General features: G+C 42.0%; 1 protein-coding gene across 7 annotated transcripts in view; it reads left to right on the top strand.

Annotated features, from left to right (window-relative positions):
* The window catches only part of LOC114438146 (cyclin-dependent kinase 17-like), a 31,537-nt gene that overhangs the window by 14,827 nt on the left and 2,826 nt on the right, over positions 1 to 13,884 (top strand). For 4 of the 7 annotated variants that reach the window (XR_003670968.1, XR_003670967.1, XR_003670966.1 and 1 more), the window contains 15 exons: positions 2,780 to 2,913; positions 5,407 to 5,532; positions 9,167 to 9,223; positions 9,322 to 9,436; positions 9,634 to 9,728; positions 9,809 to 9,871; positions 9,952 to 10,075; positions 10,441 to 10,561; positions 10,730 to 10,827; positions 10,929 to 11,034; positions 11,220 to 11,262; positions 11,343 to 11,433; positions 11,521 to 11,598; positions 12,350 to 12,471; positions 12,889 to 12,935. Coding sequence is in view for 2 of the 7 variants with exons in the window: in XM_028409301.1 (XP_028265102.1) it covers positions 2,780 to 2,913; positions 5,407 to 5,532; positions 9,167 to 9,223; positions 9,322 to 9,436; positions 9,634 to 9,728; positions 9,809 to 9,871; positions 9,952 to 10,075; positions 10,441 to 10,561; positions 10,730 to 10,827; positions 10,929 to 11,034; positions 11,220 to 11,262; positions 11,343 to 11,433; positions 11,521 to 11,598 (1,251 nt within the window). In the remaining 5 variants the exon portion in view is untranslated. Of the gene's footprint in view, positions 1 to 57; positions 165 to 2,779; positions 2,914 to 5,406; positions 5,533 to 9,166; positions 9,224 to 9,321; positions 9,437 to 9,633; positions 9,729 to 9,808; positions 9,872 to 9,951; positions 10,076 to 10,440; positions 10,562 to 10,729; positions 10,828 to 10,928; positions 11,035 to 11,219; positions 11,263 to 11,342; positions 11,434 to 11,520; positions 11,599 to 12,349; positions 12,472 to 12,888; positions 12,936 to 13,884 lie in introns of those variants that run through there. The other 3 variants (XM_028409301.1, XM_028409299.1, XR_003670969.1) reach the window with 2 other exon arrangements.

The following is a 13,884-nucleotide window of genomic DNA, read 5'->3' as shown; positions in this document are numbered from 1 at the left end:
TCAAGGATGCTCCGCTCGCACTGCCAGGGCGGGAGACTCGAAAGTAGGGGAGGCTAGAATAGGAGAAGGGATAAGAATTGGGGAGAGAGAGACCCCACTAAGGCTGTCCCCTTTCCGTATGCTACGAGTGCTGGACTCTTGCCGTCCTCCAGGAAACCGAATTGGTGAGTTTCATTGATGCACATCCTGATCATACATTTTCTTATATTGAAGTCATCGGCTTAGAATATAATGATCAGATCCAGGCCACCTAAAGTCTTGAAAGAATTTCACCTGTATTATTATACATCTGTCTCCATAGGGCATTGTGGTATTAGAATCAATGAAGATGCAAGTCTGCTGTTCCTACAAGTTCTGAAAATCTGATTTCATTTACGTAGCTGGTTTAAAGATGAGTGAAGCATGCATAGGTATCTACAGGGATTCCGTGAACTCCTTAAGTTCATCTTTTGAATTTTTTATTCATTTGCTTGTCAGTACAGTGACTGCAGTATCTTCCTCTTCCTCCTGCTCAAGCCATGTTCAGACACTATGCATAGAAAAAGAACTCAAGAAGTGCCAAAAAAGCATATTGATTAACTTTAAATCCTGTCCCAGGTTGTTAAAGCAGCTGTGTGAACGGTAACGATTAATCCTACCACTGCACCATTTAGCAAGCCACTTACTAGACTTACTTCTTTTCCACATTTTTTTGAGGTTTTTCAGCTAAGAGGGATAGATGCAGAGCTGGATGAGGTAAGGATAGTCCTTAAAAGTAGCCCACTCACTCTTCTAGACATACTAGCAGGGAGTCAGCAACCTTAACTAGGCCAGCCTGGCTCCACACTGGGAGGCGGTGGTACCTCATGACATTTACTGTCTGCTCTTAGTCTTCTTTATAAATGTAGCAGAAAAAACTGCAGGGGGTAAGAAAATAAAGTTTCGTGTGATTACAGGGTATGTGTTAGCAGGTAGAAAGCTGATGGAATGTTCCTTCAGGTCAGGTTACAGCGTCTCATCCACCCACACAAGCTTGACTGTTTATACAAACAGACAAGATCAGGATCTGTTAAAGTGAGAAAGACCTGTGACATCATAGAAGCGCTGGATACTCACTTGTCGTGTGCATCTGTCAGTATGTAGATATCCTGGATCAATTTTCCCTGCCTGCAGTCTGGTGTCTGTTACCTAGAGTTTAATGTTTCACCGTCAGGGTTGTAAAGGGTTGATTCGTGATTCCCGATATGACAACCGACTGCTCAGTTTTCTTAGTAAGGTATATTCACCACCTGTATCCTTTGCTCTGCCTTTGAGGCCACAGGCTGCACATCCGACTTGGAGGTTTAAGTGGTTTCTAAAGCATTTACACAGATGGCTTGTGTTTTGCTAATGAGCATATGCTGCTGTAGTCAACAGATAGACCATTGGGCAGATGTTGGCAGACTGTAACTACTCATATTACATAGGATTACAGTGGAATTACCCTCCACATGTATTGTATGTGTGTCCAGTCAATTAATGTAATGGTGCCATTTGTATATTTGGTTTTGTATAATATTTGTTTTGTATTTGTGGCATCTCATAAGATTGACACTAATTTATCAAAACAAGACAATTGGGTTTATAAAAGTCTGGGAACAAATAATGAAGTTTGAAAAAGGGTTTATAAAAGGTAAAAAAAAATCATATTATGAAAAAATCAAGTCTGATTTAAACAATTTATTCCTCTTATTTTTCATAATTCATTGATCACTTTGAGGCTTATTAAACCATTCTAAGCCATGCTCTCTTATTTGCTCGCAGGGATTGAAATAAGACTTTTAAGGGCATTTTTGCAAGGCTTAACAAATGAGGAATTAATCTTACATGAAGTTTATTAAAACTAAAAAGTCTTTGTTTTCAGTGTTTTCTTCATAAATACCACTTTCTCTTTCTTTTTTAAACCCTGAGCCAGTGTCTGTAAACCAGCTCCTATCACATGACAGACAAACACCAATGACCTAGAATAAGCCTCAGATGTTCCACAGCTGACTGACAGTGCACTATAATAAATAGCTTTACCTATCTGGCCCTCAGTCATTATATCCTACGCTGAGGTGTCACAGTCACTCAGGGGACTTATTTTTCTTTCCACTTCATCACTTCTTTCCAACCAAAACCACCTCCCTCTGTCTGCTACCCTCATTTCCTTCCTCCCTGTCTTTCCTCTGCTGGTGGTGGCAGGTGTAGGTATAAACAGTAGATAATGGTAATGGGTATTGTTTGGAGTTAGCTACATCATGTACACACACAGATGCTCCCACATACTGTATGTCCCACACATGACCCAGACTCTAAAGCTGAAAGCCAAGTAAGGACCCTTCCCCCACACACTACAGACGCACACATCACTGAAGGAGGCAGTCCTGTCTGCTGCACTGTGACTCATTAATCAGATGGATTCTGGGCCGGATGGAGATGTGGGGGGGGGGGGGGGGGGGGGTGGCAAGCAAGATGGGAATGCAGGGTATTATTGATCCCCGACTTTCTTATCTTACTGGTGGCATTTTATCCACACTTGGCTAACACCCCTCCATGGCTGGTGGTGCTATCTATCATCTGAGGATCAGGGCCCTGCTATGGTTTATACAGAGAGGTGAATCCAGAAAAGAACATTCTGTCTTCTCAAGTGGAGAGACTGAAAGAGGATTCATGTGATTAAACAAGCACAACAAGTTTAAAAAAGGGACATTTTTTAAAATTTTAAATATATGAATTTGGTGCATTTCCTGACCATGAACAACATATTTGTGTTTCATAGGTATCGTCCATGAAAACGTGAAGATGGGCTCAGATGGGGAGAGTGACCAGGCATCTGGGACATCTTCTGACGAGGTCCAGAGTCCAGTCAGGGTACGAATGAGAAACAACCACCATCGGCGCATCTCTAATGAGGTACTACAAGCTGTGAAGTCTCTGCATGTGAATGTAGGAATTTGAAGGTTAAATACTGTTAGCAAAAAGCTGATATTTGACAAATGCCAAGCAAATGGCTTAACTGTGCAGCACCAACCCTGTCCTTGCACCTTAAGCTGCTAGATGAACTGTAAACAATACCTAGTGCATGTCACAGGAGGTATTGGCCCAAATATCTGCTGGAGACACTGAGACTCCCCAGGACACTGGCCATTGTCCCAAATAATCAGACATCACATATTTATTCAGAAGACACACATGGGCACATCATCCACACTGTGTACACACAGCAAAGCTAGACCAATAAAATGTGGTGGCTCATAAATGATAACTAAGTTTTTACTGGTATCAGTTTCAGAGGCTGACAGTTTTAGGGAGTGATAAAATTCCTTTTTATTCTTCATGTCTGTAATACATGATTATAGTTAGCTCTCAGTTCATACTGTGTACTGTGGTGGTATAGTGAAGAATGAAGTTGCCTCTGTATAGCAGTGCACCTGCACTATCTGGGGACAGTTGCTGTTTGTTGCTTTGCATTACCTCTTCCCTGAGTGCGGGCTTATGTCTCGATCAGACTGTGTGTCTGTGTGAAAGAGTTGCAGAGTGATGAGCGCAGCAGTATTAACGGGAAATGCCTCTGGATACACAGCCTCTGACTGCTGTGCACAGTGGACGGGTCTAATTTAGACCATGTTTACCACACAGAGATAGGAAGTGATGGAAGGGCAAGCGTGGGAGAGGAAAATACAGGGGTGAGAGAGTAATTATGGATGTAGGAATAATTACTGGTATGACAAAGAAAAAGAGGGATCTGGAAAAAAAGGGCTCAGGGGATGATAAGAGGACGAAGGAGCGATGGAGGACACAGTGATAATAGCACGGAACATAAAAATGTTTCCTCTTTGCCACCCTCCTCCTCCTCCTCCATGCACCCCTTCCCCCCATCTGCTTTTTCCCCCTCAGGAATCTGTCCATTCCTCTCTCCTCTTCTCCTGCCTTCCCCCTCCTCCTCTTTTTTTTCTCTCCTCCTCTTCCTGAGCATGTGGATGGCACTACCACACTGCCAACCCCCCTCTCCTTTCTCTCTCTCTCTCTCTCTCTGTCTGTCAGTGTGTGTGTGCAGTCATGTATCAGGTCAGAGACATGCATCGTTGAAAGTGCTTGTGTGTGAGTGCACAGAAAAACACGTTTAAGGAGGACAATGAGGGAGCTACTAGAGCTGTTCTGCATTGTGAGTATAGGGACACGTGTGTGTATGTGTGTGTGTGTGTGTGTTTGTATGTGGACCTAAAGGTGAATGAGAGGGCATGGGTGTCAGTATCTCTGTGAACTTGTCTCCTATTGATGGTGTACTTGAGTTCTTGCATTATTAGATGCATAAAACACATCAAAAATATTTGAATATGATTCCTTGGGAGCAATATACAGCTTTAGTGTGTTGCATTTACCTTGTCTGTTGTTGCAGTGCTTCCTTCTACACTCAGCGGAGCTTGCACATGTGTAAACCTCAGCCAGTGGGTCATGTCAACGCATTTGTTTGTCGCTGTAATTTTTCCACATATGCGATGTGTAGAGCGTTGGTTGAGTTTTTCAGTGTCAGTCTTTCATACTGTGTGTCACTGTATGTAGAGTGATGTCTGGTTGTAATACTGCGTGTTGTTATGTTAGCCAATGAGCACTGATAAAACCATTACAGGCGTGAAATCTGCTCTTTTATCTTCAGGCACACACACTCTGCTCTGATGTTCACATGTAAACACACATCACTTCACACACTTACATCGAGGACACACACACATGGGGCTGTTGGGACTGGGCCAGCCACCGCTGCCATGGAAACAATGTGTGATTGGAATCGTCACTGGTGAACATGTTCTGCATGGATAGTATATATTGGAGTGATGCATTATGGGAAAGGAAGAGGAAAGAGGAGGCTTTGTGAAGCAGTAGATTGGATGTCAATAACTGACGCCACACCGATGCAGATATTTAATGTTTTACTGTCAGGATGTGACCCCAGAGATCTCACTTGACAATAAAAGACAAAAGAGTTTTTGAACTTCAGAGCAGTGGAACCAGTCCCTCTCACTTAAGCCTGAAAATGATTCTGAAATATGCCTGTAACTTTGCCTGTAGTAATCGGTCATGTTGTGGCCTTTTGTTTAGTTTTGCCAGCTATAAAGTAGCTGTCATTCACCAGTCGCTTACAACAGCAGGAAACCAAAGAATTGCTTCTGTCACAGTGCTACAGTAGTCACCACAGGAGAAACTGTTATGATGTCAAAAAAAGCAAAATGAATCACTACCTATGCAAGTTGCTAAAGGAATATAATGATTAAATTAAATATATACCTCGATTGCATGAATTTAACCCAATGCTTTAAATACCTCACCATTTTTCTTATGGTTACAGGTTAATGTTATTGTTGATGTCAAACTAAACCTCTCTCCGCCTTCCTTTTTCTGTTTCAGGACATCAACAAGCGTTTGTCTCTGCCAGCTGATATCAGGCTTCCAGAGGGCTACTTGGAGAAGTTCGCCATGAACAGCCCGCCTTTTGACAAACCCATGAGCCGCAGGCTACGACGTGCATCACTGGTCAGTCTGTCTGTGTTTATATTTGCAGCTGGTTACGTGTTGGCAAAGCAGCTGAAACTAGCACAAGTTAACTTAAGAACTGAGATCGAGGTACTTTGAGCATGTTCTTTTCATGCTACTGTAGTCAGAATTAATGGAGTATGTTTTGTGTGATATCACTGTGTGTTCATTTGTCAGTTGAGCTGGGTGTGCGCTCCTCTTCTTGATACAGCTTTGTTTGGAAACAAAAGTGAACTTTCAGTGCCATTGTGTCATATTTAAATGGTTGACTAAGACTATTATATAGGTTCATTTTAAACACACTGAGTTTTGCTATAGAGATTACAATGGCTCAGTAGGGGGATCAGTGATATTCTGTATTATGTATCCAGGCCAAGAGCATTATGGCCATGAATCGGAGGGAGAGAGAGAGAGAGAGAGAGAGAGAGAGGTGGGGGGGTTGCTGCAGGATGCATAAAGGAGGAGAGAAATAGGCAGAAATTCATGAATATGCAACATGTTCCTTTATGTCTCTTTTGTTCCTGAAGTACTCCTCCTCTTTCACTTGGTTTTTATTTTGGTCACATTTGTTTCTTCCATCACGCAAATGTTCCCTTCATTCATATGTGATGGAATAAAAACTGCATTGCTCTTTCTTTTGCTCGTCCTCCACACCTGCTCGCTCTGTTTTAAATTGCGTTCTGCCTGCTTCACCCATACATTACTCTAAACAAGATTACTGAAAGCCTGAAAGTATGCTATGGGAAAGCACACAGGATTTGCCCTCCATCAACCATTTTTTTCTGCTGTAATTACCACACAGTGCCAGTGCCCTGCCTCTAGCTCTCTGTTCGAAGGGATTTAATGACGCAGCTATTCAGCTGGACTCTCACAGAGATGAAAGGAGTGAGTCTTTTAAGAGAGGAAAAAAAGAAAAAAGTGTGTGGTGTGAGGGTGGAGCGGGAGGAGTCAATGGGGTTGTTCATGATTTGAAAGTGTCTCAAAAAATCCCACTTTCTCTAGTCTGTCCAGCTGTGTATCTGTACAGTTGTTGTATGTATGTGATGTAATAGATCAATCAATAATTCAGCAGCAGTGTCAGTCTCATCCGCCGCAGCTCCTCTACTGACTAGGATTACACTGCAGGACACCTTGAAAAGAGCAAAGGGAAAGGAAGAGAGGAAAAGACGCAGAAGGGGCCATGAGAGAAGAATGTTAAAATAGGATGTCAGTAGCTAACTGGAGATATGACAAGGAGTACAAGCAAAGTCAAACTGTTCAAGAAAAGTTAAAAAGTGTACAATATATCTGTATTTTTATTTAGAGTTTTTCACATTTTATTTTCTTTAAATGCACTTTTTTATCTCTTAGGTCAGCATCTTTTACCTTGTACTGAAGAAGTCTGAGATTAATAGCTTCACTGTGCATCGTCAGCCACATAAATTTAAGCAGGCCATGCTGGCATTAATGGCATTCAGTGTATCAGTGTGCCTTGTTAGCGTAACATAGAACATATGTCCGGTGTCTCATGACAGATGCTTGCATTTGAAACCGTGTATTTTGATCATTGAATTGCTTCCAATGTAATGCAAGTAAAGCTGCTTGGTATCAGTTTTCTTTCATGACTCTTGCCCATTGATAATCAATTATTCACAGCAGTCCAATGAGATTCGGTGTGCCCATGGTGCCCAGGTGCGAGATGTCATTTTATCTCAAAGCACAACACTTGATCAGATTAGGCAACACTCTCTTTTTTCAAACTGGCAGGTGGACGAAAAACACTTTAAACTGTTCAATCAAATGTTACAAAAAGTCACATACAATATATATACTTTTAGCTTCTGGTCCTACTAAGATATAACTATTATTGGATCAAGTCAGCTGATGAGGTCACATTCGCACAAGTTGGTTTAGAGAATGTGTTCTTTCTAATAAGAAAGGCACCTTCCTAAATAGACAGAATAGCTCCTTTATTTTCGGTCGGTTATGTTGTGCTCCCCACATGCACTGTATACTGCTATTGTTACTGGATTTAAGATCTTCAGTTAGGTCGGACCTTTGCTGTTGCTATCGGCAGGTTTAGATGAAAAAGGTGACAGAGCAAGATGTTTATTGGTTGATTGATTATAGCTCTGAGGACTGGCAACATCATGTTAATGAAATGGCTCTTCTTTCCTCCCACCTCCCATTGCCTGCCACCTCTTCTCTTTTATACAAAGCCGTCATTTTCCCTCTCCCACTCAATACTCTCAATCCATCCTCGCCCTCCGCATCAGGCAGCGCATGGAGAAAAACACAGTTACTCATAAACTTTCTTCACATCACAGCAGCAGATGTTTCTCCTTTCAGTGTTGCTGTGAGTCCATCGATCTGTGCGTCCCTTCCGTCCCCTGTACAAGCGCAGACACGCACGTATTGTTTGGTTTTATGTTGCTTTAATTTTGTCAGTAAAACTTGGTGTGACCCAGTTCTGCTGAGTAAGCTCACTGGAGCGTTTGGAATGAAATGAACCCATTGCCATCGAAAGCATACGCAGGCGCACACGCACACAGACTCACAAGTGCACACATATGAAAGGGATTGTAAGGTACTTAGCCAGAGAGTGGCGGTGCACGCTGTCAGCAAAGAGTGGGCTGGATGTAAAGAGCTGGGCCTTTCTTTGTCTTAGGGACACTTCAGCATGGAAAGGGGCCTTGGATTTGTTTTCTGGAGCGGGCGTCAGGGAAAGTGTTTTTGAATGTGTGTGTGTGCTTTTCTTATGAGAATGACTCCCCTGTCAAAAAGAGCAGCACAGCTCAGCAACAGCTCCTGACAGGCCCCGTCACAAACACAGAGATGGGCACAGTGTGTTTGTGTGAGAGGGGTCACTGTGTGTACATGTGAGCACACACTGTATGTCTCCTGTCAGACCCTGACATTATACTGTACATGCTCCCAAACCTCAGCTTTGAATTTTCCTTTATCATATCTAACTACACAATGTGCAACTGAATAATTTAATTTTTGTGTTAACTAATTAATCAGGCTAATTTAAATGTGGGCGCACGGCTTGCCTTGTTCATAAGTGTGTCATCTTATAGTCTGTGCTTGTTCTAATGTTGGTTTTTGGGTATGCCTTTAAAGAGATCACATGCTTCATCAGCTAACTTGGTCACTGGAGACCCTCCCCCCTCACACACACACATGCATGCGTTGCCCTGGCACAAGATTGAGAGAGAGAGATGGGTGACTTCAGAGAGATGATCACAGATAAAACATGGCTGATACAACTTCGACAAAGACAGGCAAGCAAGTGAGGAAAAGTGACAGAGACAGGCATAAACGCTGACAGGCCTGTGGCTATCACAGCTTGACGTAGCTACATCCATCTAAAATTCATGATCTCGAAACCCAGGGGCCACATACATTATACAACTAAACCTTTATCAACTGAATTCAGAATTAATTGAGGATTTCCACTCTCAGACACAGATGTGAAGCACGCCTGTTGGATATATGTTGAATTATAGAAGATTTAATACCTGTACATGCACTATTTGGCTTGAATTTGATAATGTTGCCTGTAACTGAGCTATATCAAAATACATGCAAACTGCCTTAGTGATAATTTGCTGTGATTTCACCAATAATTATCTGAACTTTCTTCTTCTTGCAGTCTGAAATCGGCTTCGGGAAGCTTGAGACCTACATCAAACTGGATAAACTGGGAGAGGTAAGATCAACAAACACCCTCAGCAAAAGAACATACATACATCCATACAATCATCATTCTGTTTTACAAATGCATTCACATGTTTTCCATTCTTGCAGGGCACCTATGCTACCGTTTTTAAGGGCCGAAGCAAGTTAACAGACAATTTAGTTGCTTTGAAAGAGATCCGACTGGAGCACGAGGAGGGTGCGCCCTGCACAGCTATTAGAGAAGGTATTGAACAGCTGTCTGCAAGTTTAAATCATGTGATTTAAGCACCTCAGATGTCAACATGACACATTTATATTGTCACAAGGCCTGTGGAGTTTTGACAGTGTGTGTTGTTGTAGCTCCCTGGGCTTCTGGTGAACTATGAGCTGTGTTACTTCACACACACCAGCTGACAGTGTCTGATGTGCTTCCTCCTCTAGTGTCTCTGCTGAAAGACTTGAAGCACGCTAATATTGTCACTCTTCATGACATTATCCACACTGACAAGTGCCTGACGCTGGTGTTTGAATACCTGGTGAGTGTCACTTAATGTTTATTGAGTGTGTCTAATAATGGATGGGTCTTATATACACTTATCCTTCTTTCCTTCATTAGGAAAAAGACCTGAAGCAATACATGGACGACTGTGGGAGCATCATGAGTGTTCATAATGTCAAGGTAGGACTGCAGGTATACATCTGGTGGGTAGAGCTAAATGTAAGCGTGCTGTAGTCACACTGCTCTCCTTTCCTCTGCAGATCTTCTTATTCCAGCTTTTAAGAGGTCTGGCGTACTGCCACAGAAGGAAGGTCCTCCACAGAGATCTTAAACCTCAGAACCTGCTCATCAATGAAAAAGGAGAGCTCAAACTGGCAGACTTTGGTATGTCATCAATTTATTAATGATTTTCCTGCTTTGCTAACATCATCAGTTCTGTGCTTTATATCACTCTATAGTTTTAGAAAATCAGCTTCTTGTCTGGTGACATCATGAGCCTGAGTTCATTTTTAACAGGAAGCATGTTGTTGTCTAACAGGTGCAGCAGTGCCTCCTTTAGGCCACGCTGGTCCTCAGAACAGCTCGTACCTGAATATAACACCACCCAACACTGCCCTCTTTAGGTTAACATTAAATACGACATACATACTTCAGTGTTGATGTCATTCCTCTTTGTGAACTACTAATGAATAAGTAACTGGTATTAAAAGGTATTTTCATATTTTTATGTTTTTGTTTTTTTTTGTCAGGTCTGGCTCGAGCCAAGTCTGTCCCTACAAAGACATACTCAAATGAAGTGGTGACATTATGGTACCGACCACCTGATGTGCTGCTGGGGTCCACTGAATACTCGACACCCATTGACATGTGGTGAGTGCGAGAAAATCTTTGGGGCTGATGAGACAAAACATTCAAATATTAATGGATTTATTTACTTTAGTGTTGCTGTTGAACTACAGTAGTATAGTTTAGTCAGCTAACAGAGTAATGCTGCATCGCTGGAACTCATTAATCTGTGCTCCGCTGCTCTCTGTGCAGGGGCGTGGGCTGTATCTTTTATGAAATGATCACAGGCAGACCTCTCTTCCCCGGATCGACTGTGGAGGATGAGCTTCACCTCATATTCCGTATCCTTGGTAAGATGCCTGTGGAATTTAGATGAGAGTAACGTCCATGCTTTTATGTGTGTGTGTGTGTGTGCACACTATGTTAAGCATAGCCTCTTTATTTTTAACAGGTACTCCTACAGAAGAGACTTGGCCCGGTATCACTGCCAGTGAAGAGTTTAAGACGTACAATTTCCCACGCTACCACGCAGAGCCTCTCGTCAACCATGCTCCCAGGTAAAAGGGTTGTTGCCATGGAGGTACAGGTGTGTGTAGATATGTTAGATGAAATAGGATAAGGAGCAGTATTGATTTTTCTGGCACGGCCGTGTTCTCTACAGCTTAGATCAGCATTAGACTGACACTCGATTCTTCACTTTACCTTCCACTCTCATTTTTTCTTCCTGTTTTCTGTCGCACAGGATAGACAACGATGGTCACGACTTGCTCTCGGTGCTCCTACAGGTAAAGATCATTGTTTTTTTCCAGATAATGATGAAAAATGATTGCATGTGATGAACAGTCCTGTCTCTATGTGTTTACAGTTTGAGGCAAAGAAGCGCGTCTCAGCTGAGGAAGCTCTAGGACACTCGTATTTCAGAAGTCTCGGGGATCAGGTTCAAACACTGGCTGACAGTAAGTACATATACTTTGACTTAAAAATACTGTACAGATTTAATGCAGAAGTATTGTCTCATCAGTCTGCTGCTCTTTATTTTCCAGCTGCATCCATCTTCTCTGTAAAAGGCATTCAGCTCCAGAAAGATCCAGGGAAGAGATCCTCTGTCTACCCAGAGTCAAGTAAGTCCTCAGAAACAGGTGGCAAGAAATACAAAGCAGGTTAGGGATCCTTCCTCTGTACAAACAGGAGAGCTCTCTTTCTTCTCTGTCTGTCTTCCTCTTTCTCAGTGTTTCTCCTCATCTCTCATGCCTCTGTTTAGTTTCTCAGTCTATGTTCTGGTTCATACTTCTACCACATGCAGATCCCAAACTCCCAATATTAGGTGTATTATTGTGTTTAAGTCCTGCTGTGATCTGTGAATGGGTCGGGCCATGTCCACAGTGCTCACTGAAACATCAAAAGCTAGACTCTTGTACAGATGTTCACTGCACCCCTAATGACTCTTTCTAATTTAGCTTGCCTTGTGCTGATTTATGTGCTAAAATGTTTCTGCCAAAGGTTAAGTAACAGATTAAGTCCCATTCCCAACAAATAATCTAGTAAACAGATTAAGACTGTTGGGATTTTTTCTTTGCCTGAGCATTGATACATTTACTGTGCATACCTGACGTGACATTTGCTTACTTCAGTGTGTCCGTCTTTATCACAGTCTCAGTGTGTGTGTGTCTCTTTTTTCCTGCTTCTGTTGCCTTTCTGTCTGATAATCTGTCCTTGTTCTCTCTGGTACCCACTCTTTCTCTTCCTTTTGCGCTGTTCATCCTTTCCTTAATCCTCTCTCCCCTTGATCTCCCCTTGTGTGGCCTACTCCCAACTCTTCCATAACACCTCGATATTCCCAACCTCTCCCTTTCTCCCTGACCCTAATAAAAGCGATGGCCCATAAGCTAGGCTCTGCGCCCTCGCAGTACTTCCAGAGAGAGGCAGCCAATCCCAGGGCTCAGAGTCACAATCTGTCCTCCACTTCCACTGGCTGAGTGGCCCCTACTGTTCTGGTAAATACTGTCTCTTTCACTCTGTCTGTCTTCTGTTCTCTGTTTGACTGTCACCTCTCTTTTAGCACCTTGTCTTTGTTAAACCGCTCTTTTTGTACGAGACTCTCACAGTTGCTGAATTGCATTTCTCTTCCCTTCTTGCATTCCCTGAACTGAAACAAAATATCGTTTATTACCCCTTTAAGTTTCCATCTTTTTGTCCCATTATTTCTTTCTTTCTTTCTCTCTCTGCTGGTCTCCCTTCACATTTCAAACCTTGTAGCATCAGCTCAAGTTTCACTTCCCTAATCCTCTTTTGTTTCTCAGAGTGAGCCACTCCTAGTGTTCATTTCAGGGATCAAAGGGGCAACACTGTATTCATAAAAGTGAAGAATGCGATCAGAGAACAGGGAGTCATTTGATTGTTTTCATTTGCAGTCCTGTTTAGGTTTCTGCAGCGAGAGATGTAGCCTTTTGTTGTGTCTGTAAGTGAGGGTTTTGTGTGGTGTGGGTTTGTTTGCTTGTGTGCTATAAATGCTTTTTTCATCAGCATGAATATGAGTGCTTTACTAAAGTGTGTTGAAGGTTTTGGTAAGTATAATTTGTGGTTTGTGCTGTTTCAGAAAACAGTGTACTCAGTTTTCTAGTAGATGTTTTTTTATCTTACTGTTAAAACATGAAAATGTCCCTCTGCAGAGAGGATTGACAAGATTACAGGTACTTTAAAAATTCAAACACAAACATCTAAAAGTTCTTTTAACATATTAAATACATGTGTCTCACAGTTTGGATTAACAGTGCTCATGATATTGCTGTGTTTTTCTGTGCTCAAAACAACAAGCCTGGCCTTTAAAACCAACATCAGTATCCACACATGTTAATGCTTACTGAGGCTGAATGTAGGCAACATCCCTGCAGCTAAATTCCAAAATCTAGCCTTTTCAGGAGAGTGAATGCAAATTTGAAGGACGTTAAGCAGTAAGATCTACATGTCATGATGCTTATAGTGTTCAGTTTTTGTTTTTAACAGTTGTAGAGAGAAGTTGATTCCGCTGTATGGTTAGTTAAAACTAATATGATAACTCAATAAATAGATCATACACGTGAAACTGCAGAAACATCATCAGCTGATTTCTAAAACTGTTTAACCCTCATGAAGTTGAAGAGGCAGTGGGTATATGAGTGTGCTGTTTGTACATCAATTACTCACCAGAAAGTCAATTGAATACTATTTTACATCTAGTGGACCAGTGTGTGTTGAGTTTAGTGCCATCTAGTGGTGAGGGTGCAGATTACAACCAACTATATACAGTTTATTTTTTACTCCTCCTCATCATGAATTATGAACTATGAAGGAGAAGTTACCAATATATATAAAATCCTTCATTCTAAGATAGCAAAGACATAAATGAATGAAAGCACAATATTAAATGC

This window comes from Parambassis ranga, chromosome 7 (genome assembly GCF_900634625.1).
Source record: "Parambassis ranga chromosome 7, fParRan2.1, whole genome shotgun sequence".
NCBI lineage: Eukaryota > Metazoa > Chordata > Actinopteri > Ambassidae > Parambassis > Parambassis ranga.
Note: the sequence above shows the minus strand (reverse complement) of the source record. Positions and strands in the feature narration are given on the sequence as shown.